The sequence below is a fragment of the Heloderma suspectum genome, chromosome 2 (genome assembly GCF_057233095.1).
Source record: "Heloderma suspectum isolate Gila_16-S chromosome 2, 16-S_ref, whole genome shotgun sequence".
In the NCBI taxonomy this organism is placed as follows: domain Eukaryota; kingdom Metazoa; phylum Chordata; class Lepidosauria; order Squamata; family Helodermatidae; genus Heloderma; species Heloderma suspectum.
Genome location: NC_139459.1, coordinates 80,331,248 through 80,356,931, shown reverse-complemented (window position 1 = coordinate 80,356,931; position 25,684 = coordinate 80,331,248). Strand labels below are relative to the sequence as shown.

Genomic DNA, 25,684 nt, shown 5'->3' with positions numbered 1-25,684 from the left:
CTTCAGCTGATGGCTTGTTACCTAGGTAGTGGGGAAAGTGGATGAGGCCCTTCAGGGGTCCATAGATGGCACAGAGAGCAGCCAAAGGCTGCATGCAGTCTGTGGTATGCGGGTTGCCCATATGTGGTTTGTAGGATTGCATCCTGCTGAAGTATATTAGCAGAGCAAACCAGAGGATAGACTATGGGCTGTTTGCACAACATGACAGCCTATTGTGTGGGTTATTATGGTGAGGCTGTGGAGCACATCAGCTGACATTTTTAATATGTAACCCCCGCTCAGATGTTGTCATGTCATCCAAACCTAACAAGTGTGAGTTATTTGGGGGTTAGATAACCCTCACGTAGCCCATGCTCACCGGATCCTCACGACACAACAACCCCTGAGTGTGGGTTGCATATGCACCCTGACACCTGCCAGTGCCACAGCTCATCCGGGGTCAAATAACTCACAACAAGCCACTGGGTGTTGTCCGAACCTCTTATACTTAATATTTGAGAATTCAATGCACGCGTAAAAGTCAAGTGATAACACTTGTTTCAGGAGTTTTCAGGCTTGTTTGAAACCTGACTTCTGTTACAATTGTATATTGACCTAAAAAGGCAAATATTTTTATATACCTTAGAAATATGTTGATATTTATTTTTTTGTTTTCTTAAACTGCTTATATTCTAGGTTGCAGAATATACAGTTTTAGAAGAAAAGCTTCAAAAAACTTTGACTGACTTAGAGAAGCGTGAAAAACAACTTGTCAGTGCCGAAACTGAGGTAAACGATGTCATTCTGTGTAATGTGCGCTTGGGAAAACTACATCTTTTAGACAGAATTATTCCAATTTGTCGTAGTCTTGCGCTTATCTACAATAGATTTTTTTTTTTTCTGATACACAGTTCCCCTCCCTTTTTTTTTCTTTAGTTTTTTGGCAGACTGGGATGGATGGGGGAAAAGGGAAAGAGAAGTCTTATTTTACATATGGAATGTTTAAAAATAGACAAGGCACATCTTGTATCTGCTGAATATCTCTGTACTAAAAGTGGTAAAATCTAGCTGCTTCAAACTCTCTGGTATCAAAACTGGTAGAGAAAGTACTGCTACTCAGCTAGGAGCAAAGTTTCTTTCTCATAACTCCAAGAGTGCTGTGGAACATACTTTATAAACATAGCCTAGGTGTGTGAATATTATAATTTTTTTAAGTGTTAAAATTCTTTAAAAAGTCAAGGAGGGGAAATACATGCTGGCAGTAAAGGGTGGCTCTGAGAGCAACAACAATCAAGTGTGCATGCTAAATGAAGTAATGCAAGTTTACATTTGGATGACTTGTAATTTTTAAATTGCTGTTTTAAAAAACACGTGAAGCTCCAGATATTGAAGAAAGAACTTCAAGCAGAGCATGAGCGAAATCGTCAGGAGCTTCAAGATGCAGTGCGGCGAGTCAAAGAAGAATGTGTACATCAGGTTGAGCTGGAGAGGTCAAGGATCAGGCAGTTGGAAGAGGACAAGCTCCGCCTTCATCAACAAGTGAGTGAAATTTATCTTTTCTAGCATAGCTAAATATTTATGTAATGATAGAAATGGTAATAACTTTTTAAAAACAAATGTGTTGGTGGAGCCAAGTTTGTTTGAACCTCACTAATGAGCTATCTAAAGGCACCCCTCTCTTTAATGCGAAGTCCAAAATATATATGTACAGAGTATTTTGATAATGTTTATAAAATGCTCAGTGACAGAGTTGCAGCAAGTCCCTTCTGTTTGCAGGAGCCTCCTCTGAATCAAAGGCCTTTGATTCAGGGCAGTTTTGGATCCAATCCATTGAGAGTGTTCGTACATAACATCCAATGCAATGGGCATGTTCCACAGCATTTTTGAATATTCAGCCCCCGATTTAGCTATACAAAATATTTTTATTTTTCCCATTGATACGCTGCTTTTCAACTACTGGTCTTCAAAGTGCCTAATAATAATAATTAAAGCCATAACCTGTGAATAGTGATATCCATTCATTAAATTGGTAGTGGTAATGTATAAGATCCAGGGGGAAGCAACATACAGCCAGTGGCAGGTAACTCAAAAAGGCCTGACAGAACCAAAAGTCTTAACTGCCCCTATAGAACAATAGAGATCCTGCAGATTTCCCAGAAAAAATTCCACACAATAGGAGCTGTCATCACCAAGAAGTCTCTTTCCAATGGAAAAGAATGTTGCCCAATTGTGATGGCCATAATAGAGTTTCTGAGCTAAGTACTCCGGGGTGGGGTTTATATGGGAGATGCCCCTCTCTTCCATACATAATGGAAGAGTGTTAAAGTTGTCTGCTGCAACTATAAACATCTGCTGAGAAGCATATTTTGTATTTTTGCAAGTTGTAGCACGGAGCTGTATGTCATAGGTATCTCTAGACAAACATGCTGCCCCTGCATAAATCGTATTAAGCACTTTTCATAATACACCCTTAAAATATTTATCTTAACCATAATTCCATTAAGTTGATCATGGAACTGGGAGTGATAAACAGTTATTAAGAACCACCAAGGACATTTTTGTTTGGACTTAATGCTCTGCATCAGACTATCTGCCACAAAGTTAACTAAAAGATCCCCACTGCAGTATCCCTGGATTCTCTGGACCTTAGCTTGAGATCAAGTAGTTTTCATAGAATCATAGAATAGTAGGGTTGGAAGGGGTCTACAAGGCCATCAAGTCCAACCCCCTGCTCAATGCAGGAATCCAAGTCAGAGCATCCCTGACAGATGGCTGTCCAGCCTTGTCTTGAACGCCTCCAGTGTGGGAGAGCCCACCACCTCCCTAGGTAATTGGTTCCATTGTCGTATTGCTCTAACAGTCAGGATGTTTTTCCTGATGTTCAGCCGGAATCTGGCTTCCTGTCACTTGAGCCCATTATTCCGTGTCCTGCACTCTGAGATGATCGAGAAGAGATCCTGGCCTTCCTCTCTGTGACAACCTTTCAAGTCCTTGAAGAGCTCTATCATATCTCCCCTCAGTCTTCTCTTCTCAAGGCTAAACATGCCCAGTTCTTTCAGTCTCTCTTCATAGGGCTTTGTTTCCAGTCCCCTGATCATCTTTGTTGCCCTCCTCTGAACCCTCTCCAGTTTGTCTGCATCCTTCTTAAAGTGTGGTGCCCAGAACTGGACACAGTACTCCAGATGAGGCCTAACCAGTGCTGAGTAGAGGGGAACTAGTACTTCCCAGGATTTGGAAGCTGTGCTTCTATTAATGCAGCCCAAAAGAGCATTAGCCATTTTTGCAGCCACATCACATTGTTGGCTCATATTCAGCTTGTAATCGACAACAATTCCAAGATCCTTCTTGCTTGTAGTGTTGTTGAGCCACGTATCCCCCATCTCTTAACTGTGCATTTGGTTTCTTTGTCCTAGGTGCAGAACTTGGCATTTATCCCTATTAAATGCCATTCTGTAGTTTTCTGCCCAGTGCTCCAGTCTATCAAGATCACTTTGAATTCTGTTTCTGTCTTCCAAAGTATTAGCTGTCCCACCCAATTTTGTGTCATCTGCAAATTTGATCAGCATTCCCTGCACCTCCTCCTCCAAGTCATTAATAAAAATGTTGAAGAGCACCGGGCCCAGGACTGAGCCCTGCGGTACCCCACTCATTACCTCTCCCCAGTTTGAGAAGGTCCCATTGATAAGCACTCTTTGATTCCAATTCTGTACCCAACTGTGGATCCACTGGATCGTTGTTTCATCTAGCCCACTTTGAGCTAGTTTGCTGATCAGGAAATCATGGGGCACTTTGTCGAAAGATTTGCTGAAGTCAAGGTATATGATGTCTACAGCATTCCCACAGTCCACAAGGGAGGTTACTTGATCAAAAAATGAGATCAGATTCGTCTGGCAGGACTTGTTCTTGACAAATCCATGTTGGCTTCGAGTAATAAGTAATAATTTTTAGTAACTTTCAATAACTACTCTGTATATGTGAAAGCTCACAACTGTAACAGCCTTGTAAAGAAGCTTGCTGTGGGGGCAGAATGGTGATATGCCTTCCAGAGATGAGCAAATCAAAACTTTATATTTATTTCATGTTTATCCCCACAGAACCATGTGAGAGAGATTAGGCTGAGAGATAGTGACCTAGTTGGCACATAATGGTTGTTGAATTCTGGGTTGTCATGATGTGCAAACCCAGCCGCACTAACAAGCCATGGTTTGTGAACCCACAAGCAACCCAGAAAGAGAACCCATGGTTTGTTGTTGGTTTGTGAACTCTGGGTTGTTTAAACCATGGGTTGTCATTACATGTGAATCCAGAACTGTGGGTTGTTCATGGGTTGTTTCACCAGGCTACAGAGGCAGCGGGCAGGAGTGATTAAAAAAATACCCAACAGCCACTGTACATGCCAGTAATACAGTGATGCAAAAGCATTTGGATACAGGGAGGGAGCAGGCAAAGGAGGAGGGAAACAACCCACCCAGGGATTGAGAAAACAAACCACATTTTTTTCTATCATCTTCCATTCAAACACTGGGTAGGCCAACAAAAAAGGAAAGGTTCCTCCTGTGCAAGCACTGAGTCACTGCTGACTCTTAGAGGGATGCCGCTTTCGCTGGCGTTTTCATGGCAGACTATAGCGGGGTGGTTTGCCATTGCCTTCCCCAGTCGTGACTACCTTTCCCCCAGCAAGCTGGGTACTCATTTTACCGACCTCAGAAGGATGGAAGGCTGAGTTGACCTGAGCCGGCCACCTGGGACCCAGCTTCCACTGTGAGTGACTGACCCAAGGTCATGACTTGGAATGGATTTGATCTTGGGCTTATCCTGCTGTAATCTGATACTCTCTCCAGTATATTGCATTGGCTCTGATCTGTATACCTGGAACTAGTTTCACTCACTCCTCTTCCTGGTATGAAATTCGGAGGGGATGATTGCTCTGCCTACATCCAGCACAGAATAGGGTGATTTTAAGTTGTTTCATCCTACCTTTTCTTCTGTGTAATAGAATTCTAATGATTGTGTACCTCTCTAACTTTGTAGGTGAAGACTCTGGGGGAAAGGGCTCTCTTTACTAAGTGCTTCATACAAGAGGGAAATGTGATTAAGTTTTTCTGTATGTTTCTCTCTTGTAAAACAACAAAATCCCTGACTCTTGCACTTACCTGTCACCTTCTAGAAACAATTGTAGATCCATTGTGTCTTCTATCTAGTTGACAAGATGTTCGTCCCAGCCTTTTGTGGTGTTGTCATCCAGAACCTTTTAAAATACTCTATTTTTTTAAACAGCTGCATGAGGCAGAGAACAAGCATAAGGCTCTGGAGAAAGAGTTTCAGCAGTACAAGGAACAGCAAAGCAGCAAACCAGAAATCCGACTGCAATCAGAAATAAGTATTCTAACTTTAGAAAAGGTAGGTCTATGAAGTTTTAAACAAATGTTTCAGATGCATTATTCACTCCTAAAGCTCATAATGGATAATAGCATTTTACAAGATTAAAAAATATAGAGCATGCTTCAGAAAAACATGAAATAAATTCCATGCTTAATCCCAGCCACCAAATAGCAGCCTAAACATAAACAAAATGAAACAAAAGAATCCTTTCTGGAAGATGAGGCAGCTTTGAAGAACTTGCCAGGAATGGGAATTCTCAGCTGTGAAAGAGCCACTGAGAACTCCTCTCCACATGTTTTTGCAGTTCATCTGTGACAGTGTTTTCCAAACTATGTTATTACTGAAAACTATTGAAGTAGAATACACGTAACAAAGAGTTTTTGATCCATTGCTGATGATAATTGCTCATGTTCTTAGCCCTTTGGTTTTCCATTTTATTACCATGGTTGCATAGAAGAAATCATGGTAAGTAAGAGACAGTGATGACTGTTAGCAAATTGGTAATTCATGTCAGACATTTGCCGTTAGGTTTAAGTGAATGCTAGAGACCTATCTTGTTGTATCGGTAGAATCTGGCTTCATTTAGACTTCCGTTACTTGGGGGGGGGGGGGGGTTAAGTAAGTGTATATAGGAGATGCCTGCTAGACAGCACTGAATGTATTTATTTTCATAATTCTAAATAGGCCATGCCTTAGATTTAGAATGGGCGACAAACATCTGGATTACCAAAAAAAGGCTGTTTTCTCTTTGGGTTCTCATGGCAAGCAGTTCTTGTCCCTTTGGGGGTGTGGTATTGGGAACGATTAGGGAAAAGATGCTGTTAAAAAGTCCTAATTTCAGGCACATTCTTAAATTCCCAGACAATGGCATAATCTAAAACTTCATTTTCTTGTCCTGAAGCTGGTTCTTAGTAACATTGATCACTTCCAATTATGTCAGGGTGCTGGTCAGTTTGGATAGCCTTCTATAATCCATGAATACCATCGTGCATGAGGCTGCCTACATTTTTAATTACATTATAGTGGGATATGGCAGCAGTTGCAGGTATGAGGGCTCCTTAGCCCTTAGCCCTTCATCATAGGCATATGTATGTGTGTACGCATGAGCTTGATCATTCCAAGAAGGTTCCATCTTCCCTGATCACCTCTACTGAGTGCTTCTGCCTTCCAATGCCCAACCTACTTCTAATTCCTAACATGAGGGCATAGAATGTCAGTCTAAAGGTAACGTCTAGATCCTATTACCAGACCCTACAGGGTCTAGACATTTTGCAATGCCACAATAGCATAGTTTTGTAGCTGAAATAGACACAGTGCTGATAGCAGAGTATTCAGATCCTACTGGCAGTGCTTAAGAAGGCCAATTAAAGGGCTTACCATTTTGTGCTGCTTTTAAGGAAGGGTAAATCAGTTAATACATAAACATGACCGTTCAAATGGAAAACATAAAAGGTGCAATCTAACCAAATTAAGAGGCACGGGCTAGCTACAGTTTCAAGGATAAGACATGCAAAAACCTTACATCAATTAAGCTGAAATATGCACAGCTAGTAGTTATTATATAAAATGAATGTTATCTTTGACTCCTTTGAAGATGTTTAAAAACTGTTTACATGAAGTGTCTTGGACTGCAGACTAATCCAGTTTCAGTTTGTTGGACAATAAAAATAAGGCTATTGCTTAAACAAGGATGCCACAATATTTACATCAAATTGCATAACAGCTTTGGATTGTAGATACTATACTAAACAATTTTTGTAATCCAAACTCTGTATATGTAATTGTGTAAAGATTATTACCACTGTTACAGTGTTTGATGATGGAATTGTACTCTTTATTAGGGGGACCTTGAAAGGAAGTTGGAATCTGCCACTAAGGCAAAACTGCACTACAAGCAACAATGGGCGCGAGCTTTGAAGGAACTAGCAAGGCTAAAACAGGTGTGTAACAGAGATAAGATCAATAAATAAGACTGGGGGAGATGCCTATGATAAAAGTAAGGAATGTTATACTGGATAAATCCAATAAGCAATCTAGTTTAGCATCCTAACTGTGACGAATTCAGAGTAAGCACACAACATGCACAGCATTTATGGGATGCTAATATTCCTTCTTGTTTACATCCGTATTCAGATTTAGGAACATTTTGAGAATGAGTCAAGTTAACTTGCCTTCCTCTTTGGCCTATTAACTGAGATTGCATACTTTTACCTATACACTTTCACCTGGGATGTTTTTACCACTAATATTGCATGGATACAGCTGTTAGCGTGGATGAGTTGTATAGGGCAAGATGCCAGAAGTGGTCCCTAAAGATAGGGACCTTGCCATTCTTGTTTATAGATCAGAGAGCAGGTGCAGCTGTTCAACAGTAATATGAGATGTAATTCTCAATTTCAGAAGAATACCAAGTGGACTTGGCCATATAAGAATGGCAAGGAGAAGTTACTTCCCTAGATGTTGAAGTAAAGCCAAAGTTGCTTCTGTGCAATGTGTCTTTTTATAGAACTTACTGGAGATACTAGTGAAGTAGGGTTCATCCAAGGTGTTAGTAAATATACTTTATGGTTGGAGTGAAGAATAACTGGCTTGTCTAGTGATATCTCTTATGTGTCAAAAGTACAAATAGGATGCTGTGATGTTTACACACTGGGAAAATAATAACCCGAATTTTCTATAAACGGTTGATTATATAGCTAACTGTTGCAGAGTGCAAAGCATATTACAAACATCGCTGTATTCATCCCCGTTCAACGTATTTGTGAATGATGGTATTAATATTTCCATATTAGAACTATTGTATATTAGAATTCAAGATTAAGAGATACTGGGTTTGGTTAGTTCAAGGTCTCCTAAACTAAAAACCAGCACAGTAAATCCATGGGGCCATAATCCCAGTCTCAGTGATATGCGTGATACAGATTCCTGATTGGTGATTTCTCCACATTAGTTTATGCAAGTGCAACCTGGTTTCAGATATAGAGCGAGTTCTCTGGATCATTTCCTTCATTTCAGCTATCTGTAACAAGTTATGATGTTCCGGGATCAGCTACAGTAAAACAGATCTGGATTACTGGTTTGGACAAAGAATTACAAATAAATTACTATCGTTTTCACAAGTCTTAACTTGTGCACAAAAACTCAGATGACATGCTTCAGTATTTTTCTTTTTAAAGAAAGATAATTTTTAACATTGCAGCTTTCTAGAAATTCTTTAGACACTTAACCTTCCCTTGTGTGTCTGTGCAGTTAAACTTTCTTTAAAACATTTTCAAATGAAGTTGGTCTAAAGAATCCTCTGTTGTGTTTTGAATATAGATTTACAAATTTAGAGGCCTTAAAGAATGTTAAGTCTGCTTATGTTCTGATGATTTGTGTTATTTTTTGTTTAAGTTGGATTAATACCATGTTAATTTCAGATTGATTCTGGTAAATAGCTATGGGGTAGTAATTTGTGCCAGAAACTTGTCACACCAGAATTCTCTGGAGAACTATACAAAACATTTATGTTGTGTGAATTAGACGCAAAAAGCCGTATTTTGGATTGTTAATAAATGTTAATGACAAAACCCAGCTGGCAATCCTTTGGAAAGGCGATCAGATGCTTTGTGGCTACTGCCAAAGAAGTGTTTAAACAGATTTCCATTAATCAAAAATGAAATGTATAGTCAAGCTGTGAATTATAGAATCATGTCAAGCATGCAAGTATTTAGCATAATGACCTTTCATTCCAATCTGTTTAATTGGTAGCCTCCTTCCCCAACTCTTATGTTTAGGGCAGGTAACAATCCCTTTCAATGCAACAGTTAAAAATAATGAAACAGAAAAATCTGCATACTTTAAACCAATCTACTGAAAACATACGTATCACAGTATCAAATGTTATTTCTGGAAAATATAGACCTGCAGATTTTTTTAAAAAAGGTGCCAACTCATGATTAAATGTTCATCAGCGTTTGGATGGGACAGGAATGTAGCAGCTGTTACACAGTTGCAATTCTGAAAGTTGACCCAGTGACCGTAGGAATGAAGATGGCATTGGTCTCATGATATCTGGGAGCAGGAATACTGCCTAGTAGTTTCATGAAGTTGTGGGGGGGGGGGAATAAAGTGTGTGTGCATGGTTCCCATGGTCCTTGATTGGGGGGACAGAGAACATAGAGAGGAACTGTTACAAACAGAAGGAAAAATCTTGTAGCAAGTGGACTTGGGTGTTGCGTCTCTTTTCCCTCTGATCTGAGACCTGGCACCTCAGCATATCTTACCTTGACCGACATCTGAGGTAGTTGTGTCCTAGTTGTTATATGCAATGTAGAAGTAATGCAGTTCCTTACCAAGGACTTGCAGTCTACATTAGACTAACAACAAGGGAGAGCTGGGGATTGAATGAATAGGGCAGGGTGCACAAACTTTTAAGCCCTGAGGAACACATCCAGTACATGTGCTTGCATGTACACGCATAAGCCACCGCTAGCAGGGGTGGGGAACCTTTTTCTACTCATAGCAAGCAGGACTGAATCACTCAGCAGCACTTTCAAATAGCATCCCAAATACCAAGCCTTTGAGTGTCTACTCACAAGCTTACTTCTGAGTCCTGGTTACTTCTGAGGCACAAAATTACTCTGCAGCTTCCTCTTCCTAGCAGGGAAAAGGTCTTATGTGCGATGAGCAGGTGATTCAAGATAAGGGCTTTTCCCTACTAAGCCCTGAGAAAGGTAACTTTTTTCAGTGCTCAGCAGTGGAAATCTCTTTTCTCTAATGTGAGGATTGCAGACAGGAGCTTTTTGCCTGCTGGGAGAGGGGGAAGGAACTGGGGAAAGAAGCTGGCGGGCTGATCAGTTGAGCTGTGGCAAAAAAGTGGGTAGGGAGCCGCTGGCTTCTGGGAGCAGCCAAGGGAACATGTACAGCTCTGAAAATTTGATTTAAAAATTCCAGAAAGCAATAATTCTTTCATCAGCCACCTCCTGCCATTTATAAAAGTACCAAAACTACTATGTCCTAATTAACTATAGTAAGACAAAATTTTCTGTGAAACACACACACGACTGAATGTACTTGAAATTATGCATTTTTAAAAATATATCAGTTCCTTGCTTCACTGGGAATAACATTTGGATTATGGTCACTTACATAATAAAAAATTATTACATTTCCATGTAGGAATTAAAATATTACAGATTTGTAGGATTGCACCATTTGGTGATCTGACATGTACGTTACAAGTTAATTCCTGCAGAGACATTCCTTCTATTTAGCAATTGTAGGACAGGTGACAACATCCTCAGATGAGCACAAAAATCCATGAGATGGACAACCATGCATTGTTAGGCACAAGGAGGACTGCCACTGGCGTGCTCATTGCTTCTATTTTCAATTAACAACCTGGATGCTCTGGGTTGTTTAAGGGTTAAACAACCCAGAGTTAACCCATTATTTATTGTTGGGTTAACTTTGTGTTGTTTAACCCGTAAACAACTCAAGAGCTGTCACACTAACAACCTACGAATGGGGTGATTGTAGGTTGTTAATTGGAAGCAGAAGTGATGAGCACACCAGAGGAAGTGCATGCACTCACTCCCGCTAGATTTGTGAGTTGAATAACCTATAAATTGCCATTCCCTGCAAACCAGGCCTATGTAAAATCAGAGGTTTTATTAGGGAGTTTCAGAAGTCAAAATAGAAATGACTATGGATTCTGATATACCAATTTATTTTCATCTTGAGTTTGGGTACCGAGATTACCTATGGTTGTTAATATAAGAAATCCTAAATTGGCTAAGTCCTAAACTGGAGAACTATAGCGTATTTTCATTGTGGCTATAACTAGAAAGAATGTCACAATTCAGCTTTTGGTGATTCCAAAGGGATCTGTCTGGATTTTGAATGTTTCTGTAAAAACTCAAAGTATGTACATTTGAGATAAGTGGTTATTAAAGAGTTTAAGTCTTACCATTTTTGTGCTCTATGTGGATTTGTTCGCAGCAAAACCAGTACGTTTGTTTTAAACAAACACAGACTTTATTGGCTGACACAGGCTCTATCTTGTCCAGCCTCCTGCTTATCCTCTCAAAGTAATTAATGTGATTAATTTACAAGTAATTTAGCCAAGGAGAGGATGTAAATCTTTGCTTAAAAAAACAGTTAGAGGTCCAAGTCTTGGTTAAAAACTGTGTCTTGAAACCATCCAGACCCTCCTACTGACTTGTCAGCTCTGGGTTATTTTCAGAAAACTTGAGTTGAGTTCCTTCGATTCAATTGTATGTTTTTTCCCACAGATTTGTTTGGTATGTGCAAGTGGGAGAGTGAATAGTGGCCACTATTTAGCGATTGTTTAGTCTAGTGTATGTATGTTTACATCTTCCCTCTGGATTTATAAGCTGCTATGACAAAATAAAGATCGTTCTCACTTGATTGAAGAGCCTCTTAGCTCTGGCACCTGGCAACATGCAAGGATCATTTTATGGATTGATTTTTTTAAAATATTAGTGATTTACTACTTGTTTAATTTTTGTTGTTATTGTCATGCAACTTAGAGGCCCAAATAAGACTTCAAGCACTGTTGGTTCACTGTAAGTATAAAATACCTCTTTCCCTAGTTCTTTAGAAAAGTATAAACTTTGTGCAGTGGGATTTTAGAAAGACTAGAAAGATATAAACAACAGATATTCCATTATCCTGTTTCATGCTACATAACTGAAGTTTTATCATATCTAGGTAGTGCGACATGTTGGTGCAGTGCACAGAAATGGACACTTATTTCAGTTTAATGGATATAATGCAGAATACATAGGAAAAGATAGAAAACTAAGAAGCCCAGTGACACCTGGTACTGTACAAATGATCAGTCATGGTCAAGAGAAGTTCAGTGTCCTGTAACATAACACCTTGACACTATGGATTAAAGGTTCTCTTTTCATGCTCTGTTAATCTGGCAGTTGTTCCTATTGAGAGAGAATTCCTTACTGTCTATTGCTCCTTCTGTGATCCATGTGGCTGGAATGAGAGGACTCTGGTCAGCAACTTGTTTTCCGTGCCTCCATACCCAAAGCATCTCTCTTGCATCTTCTTCCAGAGAAATGATGGCATGCAATTCAACTATCTCAGTTCTCCTCATGATTGTTATGATGAGAGCAGGTTCTCTTTCATGCATCTGAGAACAGGAGGAAAGGCCATGGATTTCAGCTCTGTATGAGTTAAATATTAGCAGAGCAACAGTTTGGTAAAGGAATAACATTCTCAGTGGACACTCCATGCCTTCCCTAAATGCCTTTATAAAGAAGCTAGATAAGCATGTTGATTGGATTAGATAGCGTTGACTCTTCCAGTTGGGTGGTTTTATGAACAGCACCAAACCCCTTGAAATGCTATTCAGATATAATAGGCTGTAGAGAGCTAGAGCAATTAATGAATTTTTCCTATCAATGGCCCCATCGACATGGGGCTTTTACTCCGGTTCTAGTCCACCTGCAAATCGATAGTGTCAGATGACGCACACTGCCTTCGTAGCTAGCCCGGCATTTCTTGCCCTAAATCCAAGATTTTTTCAAACTCATTTTGTGTCAGATTTTCCTGCCACAGCGCTTCAGTCCTATTCAGGAGTCTTTGTGACCTTAGCTGGCTTCGGTGCAGGTTGGTGGAAGTGGTGCTGTTGGCGGAAGGGAAAGTAGCGTGGGCATGGGGAGAGCAGAGGGATAAATATGTCTACTTGGAAGTAACACATTGCCTTCAGTTCCACGTCGCTGCTTCTCACTTTAAATAGTCAAGCGTGGGGTGGGGTGAGGGGAGCCAGCCCCGCTGTTTTAAAACTGTACAGCTATGCAGGAGCACAGCTGAGAAATGGTGGCTCACTGCCTCTCACTTTAAATAGTCCTTCAGCTTGGGAGTGAAGGGAGTGGAGACGGGATCCAGCCCTGCTGTTTTGAAACTGCTCAGCTATGAAGGAGCACAGCTGAGAAATGGTGGATGCCTGTTGATTCGAAGCTGTGCAGCTAAGAAAGGGTGGATGCCAGGGTGGATGATTTTCATGAACATGTATTCAGAAGCACTACACTGAGCCTGTGTTTGGGGGAGTGGGGGAAGCTGGTTGACTGGGCAGTTAATATACGACAAAGAGAATGTGCTAGTCGCTCTTCCTCCACACCAGCCCTACACTGTTTGCTCTCAGCGCCAATTGCACTCCCGCTCATTCTGCTCAGCCTCCAGGCAGCAGGAGCTGCCTGCCTGTCTGCCCACCTCATAAACGTGTGTGTATGTGGAGTGTACAGGGTTTGTCGTGGACATCTACTTGTAAGCAAGTCCTGCACTGAACTTCATTAAACACGCGACGCGGGGGGGGAGCCTCTGCTGATTGGCTGCCCTACACCTATGCAATTGCTGACGTTCATTTGGACTTGTGGCGGGACTTGCCCACCCCAACTAATATTGCTTCAGTTCCTGAATACACTTCAGAAGCGGAGGAATACAGCACCGCGTGTACCGTGGAAAGAGCTAATTTGATTCTGTGAAAATGCAGATTTTGCCCAAATCGCTTCACAAAGTATTTCTATTTAGATTGGCCCAATGTGGTTCCAGCACTCATGTATGTGCGTGCGCGCGTTCGTGTGTGTGTAAAAATAAACCATCACAAATTGTTTGTGCTGCTGTAGCTAAAGCAGGCCCCAAGGTGAGATTGTTGAAGGATTATGTTATTGTTACTGAAATTGGCTAGAGACTTGTGAAACCTGAGCAGATCAAAACATTCTGCTGCACAAAGCTTGTGTGATCTGAGGTTCAATTCAAGAATCGCTAAAAGTTGAAGGGAATGCTAGGCTGCCCCTTTGAATTGCTTGCTGCTTCACTGGCACCCTAAAAGTATTGCTGCCCCAGGCTACTTGAATGGTTTAGAATGGTTCTCATTCTACAGTCCTATCAAACATGTAAGTGACCCTTAACTAAAATTAAGAATTGGCTAATTGCTTGTGGTATTCTGACAAGAATGTTACATGTGCTTCATGTCATGTACCACTAGATGGCTTGGACATCTTTCATGGGGCTTCTGTGAACATTATTTTAGGCCTTCGAAGGATCTACAGGCATAGGCAATACTGTGGGTTTTTTTCTAGTGAAAGGTAAAGGTGTCCCCAACCAGTCGGCCCCAACGTAGCCGACTCTAGGGTGTGGTGCTCATCTCCATTTCTAAGCCAAAGAGCCAGCGCTGTCCGAAGATGCTTCCGTGGTCATGTGGCCGGCATGACTGAACACCGAGGTGCACGGAACGCTGTTACCTTTCCCGCCGGAGCGGTACCTATTTATCTACTTGCAATTTCTTGCTTTTGAACTGCTAGGTTGGCAGGAGCTGGGACTGAAGACGGGAGCTCACTTCATCACGCGGCACTTGGGTCTTGAACTGCTGTCCTGCCGACCTTCCGGTCTGCAGTTCAGCGTCTTAACCACTAAGCCACCGCGGCCCATGGGTTTTTTTCTAGTTTCCTTAATTATGGAGAAGTAGGATTTTGTTTGGATTTGTGAAAACATAGAAGCTGAAGACTAGTGATGTATGTTTTTCAACCCAAAGACATGTGTTATGTAATGGATTCAGTTACAATTTACAGTGCAATCTTATGCATGTCTACCTAGAAGTAAGTCCTTTGGAGCATAGGGCTCTTCAACTGTGCAGTTTCCTTTTCCTGGAGACTCACCAAAGCTTGAGTCCAGTCATTTTCCTGAAGTGTTGCCAGACGTGTTTTATTCAATTCAGAAATTTAATCATTGGGATTTTGTGATTAATCAAGATGTTGAAATGGGGCAAGCTATAAAACTATTTGTAATTTATGGTGTTCACACACAGCTCTTCACCACAAGTTCAGTTGCAGTAGATATGATCTTTAAATGTGGAGGGGCAATCATTGGGCTCATGGAGAGTACAGCATAGTATACTAGATTAATAAAAAAGGGTAGTTGTGTCTACCTTTTGATTTTGCAGTTATTGAAATGGGCTACCTTAACTTTAATTTTGTTCTCTCAACTTCCTGGGAGGTTTGAAGGTACTCAGAAAACATTCTCCAGTTACAATATTGAAGAGACAATTTAGAAATGTTATACAAATCTTTTGTGTATTGTGATGCAGCCTACTTTCAATATTTTGTGTCTCATTTTTTAAAAAACCGTGACATTATCATAAGCATATCAGATGTTTCACGTTACTTAATTTTTTAAAAAAGTTTCAGTATGTTTGTAGGCCTACCAAGAGATCTGCATTGTGCACAGCTAACCTAATATGGTTCATACTTTTTGCTTTAAAAGTTTAAATTATATTCCTCACAGTAGTCAGTTTTAGTGCCTTCAGTAAAACTAGTTTGGTGCTTAGGCAGTCATAACTTGCTGCATTCTTTAATTGTAGAACAAGGCTCACCCATACTTCCTTACTGCAAAAATGTCTATGCTATTTCATAACTGGGAATGTCATAGATCTAGTTGCAGTCTATTTATTTAATTTGACCTATTTTCTGTGTTGCTTTTAAATTACATTCATAGAAATGTTACCACACTATGGTATTTATCCACTGCATATATAATGAGGAATGGCTGGCGCTCGCTCACGCGCTCTCTCTCTCTCTGTCTCTCTCTCTCTCACACACACACACACACACACACACAATATATCTGAATGCACAATCCATTATTAAACCAGGTAAACTGTGAAGTAAGGCTTGTGTGCATTTCTTTGGGATTAAATGTAATGGCTTGCTTCTCCTTAGCGTGAGCAAGAGAGTGCTATGGCCCGCCTTAAAAAGCAGCAACAAGAGCTTGAACACATGAGACTACGGTACCTGGCAGCAGAAGAGAAAGAATTGGGGAAGGCACAGCGGCAGGAGCTAGAGGATATCAGAAATGAACTGAACAGGTATTGTACCATTTGTTTGATTTTTACTTCTGCTTCTGAATAGGTGAAGGTTCAGCTAAGCCAAAGTTAATTGGCTGTCAGTCCAGTAAAGGAACACAGCTTTTTGTCCCTTAGGTAATATTTGCCCATTTATAAAATGTAACCATCTTGTATTATAGGAAATCTATGCCAAAGGCCACCAGACCCAGTTTTTTATCTTGACTGTAGCTATATTACAGCAAGCCTTTTTTACTGCTTGTTCTAAGCAAACCTGTTTTCTGCATAAAAAGACACATTAATAGTGCCTGTTCTCACATCCTGAGCGAGCATGACACTTTATATTTTAAATGGCTCAGTACTTCCAGTACCTTTTGACCTTATGTCTTCTATGTGTTTTCATACAGTTTAATTCTTGTTTAAAATTACTCAAGTCCATAGACACTTGATCAAAAGCATTCTTGTCTTCCAGCTTATGCCATAAAGTAAGCACTAAGGCTCTTAATATTGTATAAATAGTATCTGTTACTTTTCAGTTCTGCTTTTCAGTTCTATTAATTTCAGTAGGCAGATTTGCAATCAAAAACTAATCAGCTGGGCACGGAGTGCATCAACTTGATTGTGTTGTTTCTTCTTCTTAGATTAAAACAGGAAGAAGACAAAAAGCAGTCACAGGATTCCCAAGATGTTTTGGGGGTGCAGCTGCAAAATTCTCACCCTCGGCAAGTGGATGAGAGTTTAGATGACTATCTTGCGCGTCTAATAGAGGAGAGGGATACCTTGTTGAGAACAGGTGTGTATAATCATGAAGACCACATTGTCAGTGAGCTTGACCGTCAAATCAGTGCGGTGCTTGCCAAAAGGAGCAGAAGCAAGTAGCAAAGATTGCAGAACAGGATTTGTGTTTTTTTTTCAGCAAAGAGGCCCAAGTTCTAGTGAACGATTCATGGTATAGGATGCTGAAGGACTTGCGCGTGTGCTTTTGTCTCCCAAGACTTACTGCAGTATAAAAACAACCCTATTATACTGTTGAGGTATTGAGAGAGAAGAAGCGTTGACTGAATTTTTTACATGGTTTAAAAATCTCTGGACATATTTAAATATTTATTTTGGTTGATGGTTGAGTATTCTATGTCTCCTCCCCATTGCCTCGGCTTGTTTTATTTATAGAAGCTTTTAAAACTTCAGTTTTCCATTTCTGTACAGCATTTTTAATTACTTGTTTTATAACTGTTTCCCTGTCTACATGGTTTTTTTAATCAATTTATATAGAAACAGTCCAATAAAATTGCACTAGGAAAAAGGGCTTGCAATTGCCCTATTTATTTATTTTTTTAAAGATTGAGCCTACAGGTAGATACATTGCACCTTGTCACCTTTGAAAATGTTCATCATATTATGGATTGTTTACCATATTATGGATTATGGAATGGCACAAGTGCCATTCAAGTGGCCAAATATTTAACCATATTTTGTATGATGAAGCTTTTTCTTAATACATATTTTCTGTTGAAATGTTTAATCCTTGTTAATGATGAGGTGTTGGATCCAGACTAGTCATGCTTAGAGTAGATCCATTGAAATCAGTCAGACTTTGAAACTATAAACAAGACTGAGTCTGAATCCAACCCAAGGGAATGAGATCTGGTGCATGCTTCATCTGTTCATTTTAACAGGTCATGTTCTGAACTAAATGCTGGAAGAGTAAACTACAGGAACGTTTGATAGATTATGCCACAGTTTTAAGCCTGAGCAGTCATACACAGAGCCCTCTTATCTGTCAAAGCAAACTCTACACACTGTAAATTTAGATCCAGTTAGCAGTCCCTTTAATCTACCATAATAGTCAATTGATATGTAATGTTTTCCCTACACCAATATTATTTCCATGTAGGAAAACATGTTCATATTGAATTATATGAAGATGTGTGTGTCCGCTCTCATGTGTAATTGGAAGGCTACTATATGTAGTGATTATCCAGTCCATGTACTCCCAGTCAGGAAAAAGTACAATGTCATTTTCATATTATGCATGCATCTTCCTACCTGGAGATTCTACCTATGATCCAATTCACACAACGTGACAGCCCATTATGGGTTAATTTACCCTCAAAGAACTGTGGTGTGTGCCAGCCACCATTATGAATATGCAAGCCCTGGCCGGGTGTTGCCATGGCTTGTCGTGTTGTCCAAATTTGTGTGGTGGGGGTTGTTTTGAGGGTTAAACCATCCTCACATAACCCTAAAGCAGACCATGGGTTATGTGAGGGTCGTTTAACACTCAAATCCGAACCCCCATCACCTGGATTTGGATGTCACAACAAGCCATGGTAACCTCCGGCCAAGGCTGGCATATTCATAAAGGCAGATGGCACGCGCTATGCCACCCCAAAGGTTAATTACCTCACAAGATATCATGTTGCCAAAACCAGGTCTGTGTAGAGAAGAAACAGTGTGTGCAAAATTCCATAAATAATGAATCATTCAGGAGAGGTTTAAAAAAAAATTAACCCTTAAGAGTGATGCAAAGAAATCTCCTAACTTATCAGACTGCATGCTTATCGGACAAGAAATACAACGTTTTCAGAAAACAAGAGGTAATAAAATCAAAACAGAGTAATTATTAACTGGTAGTAACATGGTTTTGAATTATTTAAAACATCTATATGATGACAAATCTGGCTAAACGCAAAAAGTTTATCTGTCGTAAAGGATACATATTCACCTCAGTGTTCAGTATGTAACCATGGAGGGAGACAGCAACCTGGATTTTATTTCTAACTCGAGAGTTCTACTGTTGAATTTCACATATATACACTTCATTCCCAGCACTGCATTGAGCACCATAGACAAGATACTCATTGCATGATTTTAAAAGTTTGGATGCAAATGTGCATATAACACATATGATTGCTCTCCTCTGTGGTGTGGATGGGAATGCATGTCCCAGTCCATTAATGGGAACGACTGTGATTGCAAGCTGTGTGTGAACACAGTTCTTTCTGGTTTGGGACTGCTATGGCTGTGTTTGATGCCAATGTCTTCTATCATTGTATCTGATCAGTGGGCTTCTACATACATGCTGTTGGGATATTTGGGCTGGTATTTGTTTGTTCTAGCAGTTGAAGAATAAGAATTTTTCTCCCTCAATATATCTTGCACGGTAATTACCATAATTAAAATGTAGACCCACAAGTGCAGCCTTGCTCATACTGGCCACACTGCTATTCTGTGTCAGTGATGGTGGCAAAAGTTGTTGGAAAGTTTGGTGTGACTTACAGCAGAGCATCTTTATACATAGAGAAATCATGTTAGCAAGGCAAAAATGCACATTAGAGCCAGTTTAAAAAGAAGTTGAATCGACTTACTTTATTAGTGCTGTTATACACATTGTCAGAGAAGCACACGGTCTGTGTGCTCGTTGTAAAGGTAAGAGGGAGATGGAGGAAGGGCAGCAAGGGGATGAGCCAGACAAGCTGCTGTTGATGCAACACATTCTCTATTGCTTCCTGGTGTGTGGTTAGCATGTGGAGTTGTTCCTATTATCCAGTAAAAGTGAACTAATTCAGCAACTCTTAAAGCTGAATATGGGCAGTAAGAAAATCTGAAGCCTTCACTATTAATATTCATTCCTGCATTTGTTCCATCCAGATGTGCAATGTGTGAAAGTTCTTGCAGAAAAAATGTTGCTTGTTGAAGAAAGGTATATCTTATACAGTGATTTTTTTCCAAGTCTACTACTTTCTAGGCTCCAGTTTTTCTGTATTATGGGACAAAATTGAATTAAAAACCACAGCAATGTTGCTTCTATTTGAAAACATTGTAGACATACCAAGCATTCACTTCTGTTTCAGAGGCCATATATTTTGTATTACTTGTGGCTATGTCTCTTAATACAGGGTTTCAAAGGTTTTGTATTTCTTGTTCAATAAGTGCAATGTAAATAACCAAATGCAAATTTGTTTTTATCATTTTTTCAAAGGACCAAAAAAGGGGGAAATTAAGTTTTCTGAAGTAGTTAATTTGTATTAATTGTACCAAGTGCATCACAAATAATTTTGTGTTATCAAGCAGTTTGTCTGCATGTGTAAAGTATTTTTGGTTAAATAGCTTTAATAATTTGACATCCTAACATTGGAAATAATGAATACTTACTAAAACAACAATTTGTAAATATGAATTATGGCAACTTTTGTGTTTTACTAATATGCGATCAGAGGAAATGCGCAATAAATCTGGAACATGCTTTTTTATCTTCCAAGGGATAAATTCTCCAGAGCCAAAATATCTGATCATGTATTAGGTTTGCAGTTGTCTTTCAAACACTAGAGGGGGCCTTAACATTAAATAAAGTCAGTTTTTAAAATCCAAAGTATTTTTTAAGCTTTGGTGAACATGCTTTTAATGAAATGGAGAATATTTAAAGATTTGTATTTTATTTTTTGTTTTGATTTTAAAACCCGTTATATACAGTTTCACACACCACACACCTTTTTAAACATAAAATACAATGCTCCTGAAGTACAAATCGTCACGGATAGTTGTGTCCATTATGCTGCTTCGGAATATCTCCATTTACATATCTGCAAAACAGATCCGGCACCCAGGGCTTCACCTAACAGTTCCAAATGTGGTTTCCCCTAACATGGGCCAGCACAGTCATCTTTAGCATTACCAGTTACTATAGAGAATGAGGTCAGTCTGTCTGGGGTCAGTCTGTCTCTGTTGTCTCTTCGCCAAAAGGATGATGAATTCTGTCAAAATAATTCATATCAGTACACTGTTAGGGAATATGTACAGGCCTTTCCAGGAAGTATCAGCATGTGTGTAGGATGAAGAGTTTTGCAACTGTTGGCAAGCTACTGCTAATAAGGTGAAAGATTCTGACATGCCTTAACAGGAGGCTTAAAACAGTAGTAGTGGTGTCTTCTAGCACTCATAATTATTTATAAGTATTTTCTTACTTCATGTACAGATTATCCTAAAATATATATTTTCACTGTAAAAACATACATACTGTCTTGGCAAGATATCCATTCTAGGCAACAAAACCAGCATCAGAAGGAAGAAACATTTTAGACATTAGTCATATATACTCTTATTTTTTATCTTAATAGCTAACAGTAAACTCATACAAGTATGAAGATGAGAAATAGACAGAGAAAAATGCAAACTGTATAAACAAACAAATATATAAACATTATTCCAAGGCACTTGAATTGGGAATGCGATAAATCTTGGTGTGGTACCAAAGATTATCTTGCTTGTGTATTTGTAGTGGCTTTGGAGAATGATGCAAGTGGGTCAGAATGTTCTCCTGCCTTAGGTTTAATTCTTATTTTAAGAATGTCTTTTTCCCTTTTTCTTTTTTGCTTTTGGTAAATTTCTACCATCTTCCTGGGTTTCATTTTATCTTTTACTGTTTTGTTGGAAAAGATGGGTTAGGAAAAACATGGATTAGGAATGGTAGTTAAAGGATTGTGTTGGGAAAACCTGGAAGGGTAATTTTGATTCGTGTGAAATCTGCTAGAAAGAGGCAGGGGAGCTGAAGTAGATGCAAAAAAACCCTTGGTAGTTTTAATGCTCCTATATATTTTTGGTTTTCTCATTTTCCATTGTTTAGATTGTGAGCCTTTAGGACAGTTTCTATTTGTATCTTGCATCCTCTCCCCACCCTAAGGTTCTCCTTAGGGAGAGATTGCGGTCAGACTGTGGTTTCATACTGACTCGTGCTTTCCCTCTTCCGTTTTTCTTCTTCCCTTTTCTGCTGACCTCATCACAGGATAGAGGTGAATGGCCAATGCAGGAGATTCTGTGCTTGCACTTAATGCCTGGAATCCAGTTTAGGCATTCACATTTCCCTGTGGTGAGGAAAGAGAAAGAAAGATTGTAAGGAGCACATGAGTACCAGCTTCACTCATGATCTCTCCCCAGCTAGGATAAATCAGGGAAGGGAAGAAACGTCGTCCAGACACGTATGGTCCCATTCAAATAGATGGGACATAGGTGGACAACTGAGTTCTGCTGAAATCAACAGAATTTTAGGCATAATTGAAGTCACTCTGTTTTGACATATGCTGTGCATTTAAGTAGGAATGATTAGAAATCTGAAAGACTTCATAGACATTTAAATACTCAGGTTTCTTTAGAACTTCAGTAATGTGGGTTGTATCCAGTGGTGTCTGTCCACCAGTAGAACCAATACTGCTAGTGGAACTGAATTTCCTTCCCCACCGCCAGAAGGTTGGGGAACCCTCCAGAGCAGATTTGTGGCAGCACGCAGGGAGAGGAGGGGAAGACTTGTTGCATGAGTGGAATTCTGCTAACGTAATGTTGGACGTATATTCTATGTGCTTTCAGTGTTGAGGGCATCAAAAATGAGTGATTGAGAGTTTTAATACAATTGCAATACTTTCATATCTAGAATTTAGTGATTCTAAGGTTTGGATAGTATCCAATGTTAGTCCTGCTTAGAGTGTAATGGACAATTGTAATGGACTAGAGTAGGGCCATATTGGAACCGAGGTGTCTCCACTGTGGAATTTTTGAGTGTGTCCATGACCACCCCCACCCTCTTTCTTCCCAAAAAATGCAAGATCTGCAAGGTTCTGAGAAGCAGTTTGTCTAATCGGCAAAAGTTTCTATATCAGCCATCCAGGCAGGGAACTGCCTGACAAACCGCCCAATGGTCCAAGAACCTGTGGTTAACCTAGACTTCCTTTTGAGTAAGCAAGCATTCTGCACATGATCAAGTGGCTGTGTAATCAATTTGCTAATAAAAGCTAGCTGTGTCTAGCATGGTTGGAAGAGTTCTTGCACCTCGTAGAAGGTGGGCTCTTTCCGCTGCAGCATTGTGCCTATTTCTCAGTAGAGGCATGTTGTACCTGAAAGTGTCTTCAAGTGTTGGGCCAGGACAAGAGTAAATCCATTGAAACAAATGGGACTTAAATTAGTTGTGACTAACTTTCATCTCATTCATTTCAATAGGTCTACTCTATGTAGGACTAACATTAGATACTACTCTTTGTTTCCAGACCACTAATTTGTTAGTAATATTTGCTTTACCCTTCGAGGCAGGCATGACACCAAAAAAAACCCTATTGGTATTACGTGAAGCCAGCTGTAGGCGAAAGAGTATCATCTGTAGCAACATTCTGAGCCACTCTGGCATTCTTCTTAAGTGTGCAATTTTTAGGATGCCCATTGCAATGTTAATATTTGGCTGACACCAAGGAATTCAGAGCTATTATGTGATGACCAAGGATTCAAGTCCTTGCTTTAATGAGGTAATTAAAGTAAAGTATTACTTTAGCCTATTTGTATAAAACATCACACTGTAATAGATTTCGCTACTGCTATTCCTAAATGATCACGAATTGCCTCTGGTCTTGAATGCGAAGTCCCAATCCTGCTATTGTTAAAGAAGGAAAACTAGAGAATGACGGCAGCCATATACTTAGATCTCATTTCATTTGCTTCTCTGGAGGGTTGTATTAGTGTTTTCATTAGAAATGTTTTTACAGATGTTGGCTCTCCAGATATGAAATCTCTATGGTTGAGAGATGGTCAGAAGTTTGGCATCCAGAACAAAAAAAAAAAGGGTGGGGGGGAGAAATCAGCTCTGAAAGCCTAATTTATAGAAAAATAATTTACTGTCTTTATGATGTATAAATGTATAGGAACTCTACAGAGGTTTAAGATAGAGTAATTGAATTCCAACTAATATAGAAATGTTTGCTATTAGTCTTTTAAAAAGAAATCTGTCATTCATCATGATAAAGGACTAAAAAAGCACCCATAAATTACACTTTTGGAAAAGTTGTGCCCACTAATTTATATATAAATATTTTCTTTTTCACTTGAAATACCTATATTAATGTAGCCGTATTTCTAATAGTATGCAGTGTTTTGACCCATATCTCACCAATGCGGTGAGGTAGATGATGTAGAAGTGTGTAAAGCATTTAAGCCCAGGGCTACATTTGTTATGGAAAAGGCCTTCACTGTGGTGGATTTTCACTGATATTTCATAATCAAAATGCAGAAAACCTTTCAAACGTGTTGTTATTTCAAGTCTATTAAAATAGTGAGATCACTCCAGAATAATGTGTACTGTAATGTGTACCCCCACCCCAAAAAGAAATATATAGAACTGCAACAGTAAGTAGGCATCTTTGGAAAGACACTATTGAATTTTGTTTTCTGTCTTCAGTTTGCACTTTTACTATTCTTGTAAAATACTAAGCGATGACATCTGTAATTCAAATTGCACTTCTGATGTTTGTAACTGATACAGAAGAGGGTTCACGTTTCCTTTGGAAGAAATAATGTTCATAATTTCATTTTGACAGAAAATGTGGTCAGTACCCAATGTCAGGCAAGCAGACTGGCTTTCCTCTACTTCCCACACACCCCAAAGGTCTGCTCCAGCGGGTCCCCCAACCATCCAGGACAGATTATCTAGGGAGTGAGGCTGCAGGAGGGAGGAGGAATCTGTTCCATGGACAGAGATCACTGGATTTACTATAAGTCTTAACTATATGCTGTATCTTGGGTAGAAGTGTAATTTGGGCTGCAATCCCTATATCTACTTACCTGGGAGTAGGCCCCATTGATATCAGTGGGACTTTCTTCTGAGTAGACACATATAGGTGTGCATTGTTGGATTTCATGGAGATGGTACCTTCAGCTACAGTGCCTTACATAAGTATTCACCCCCCTTTGAATTTTTCCCCACACTTTGTTGTGTTACAACCTGGAATTAAAATGGATTTAATTGACATGTTTACCATTTGCTTTAGACAACATACTTAACATTTTGAAGGTGAATTTTTTTTTAAATTGTGGCACAAAAGTTAATTAAACAAAAACTAGCATTTCTTGGTTGCATAAGTCTTCACCCCTCTGAGTCAATACTTGGTAGAAGCACATTTAGCAGCAACTACAGCTGCGAGTCTTTTCAGGTAAGTCTCTACTGGCTTTGTGCATCTAGATCCTGCAATGTTTGCCTGTTCTTTTTGGCAAAATTGCTCAAGCTCTGTCAGGTTGGATGGGGACCATTAGTGAACAGCAATTTTCAAGTCTTGCCACAGATTCTCAATTGGATTGAGGTCTGGGCTTTGACTAGGCCATTCTAAGATATTCAGGTTCTTGCTTTTCAACCATTCCAGTGTAGCTTTGGCTGTGTGTTTAGGGACATTGTCCTGCTGGAAGGTGAACCTCCACCCCAGTCCCAGGTCGCTTGCAGATTGAAACAAGTTTTCCTCTAGAATTGCCCAATATTTGGCTCCATCCATCTTGCCCTCAATCCTGACCTGTTTCCCAGTCCCCACTGATGAAAAGCATCCCCACAACATGATGCTGCCACCACCATATTTCACTGTGGGGATGGTGTTCTCTGGGCAATGCACCACAAATAGTGTTTTGCAGTAAGGCCAAAAAGTTCAATTTTGGTGTCATCAGACC

The 25,684-nt window shown here is 39.8% G+C and overlaps 1 protein-coding gene across 12 annotated transcripts in view; it reads left to right on the top strand.

Moving 5' to 3' along the window:
• The window catches only part of CEP120 (centrosomal protein 120), a 156,424-nt gene that overhangs the window by 26,532 nt on the left and 104,208 nt on the right, over nucleotides 1–25,684 (top strand). For 7 of the 12 annotated variants that reach the window (XR_014787718.1, XR_014787717.1, XM_084833958.1 and 4 more), the window contains exons 15-20: nucleotides 676–768; nucleotides 1,357–1,518; nucleotides 5,257–5,379; nucleotides 7,203–7,301; nucleotides 16,098–16,243; nucleotides 16,861–17,012. Coding sequence is in view for 9 of the 12 variants with exons in the window: in XM_084833958.1 (XP_084690084.1) it covers nucleotides 676–768; nucleotides 1,357–1,518; nucleotides 5,257–5,379; nucleotides 7,203–7,301; nucleotides 16,098–16,243; nucleotides 16,861–17,012 (775 nt within the window). In the remaining 3 variants the exon portion in view is untranslated. Of the gene's footprint in view, nucleotides 1–675; nucleotides 769–1,356; nucleotides 1,519–5,256; nucleotides 5,380–7,202; nucleotides 7,302–16,097; nucleotides 16,244–16,860; nucleotides 23,835–25,684 lie in introns of those variants that run through there. The other 5 variants (XM_084833961.1, XM_084833960.1, XM_084833962.1 and 2 more) reach the window with 3 other exon arrangements.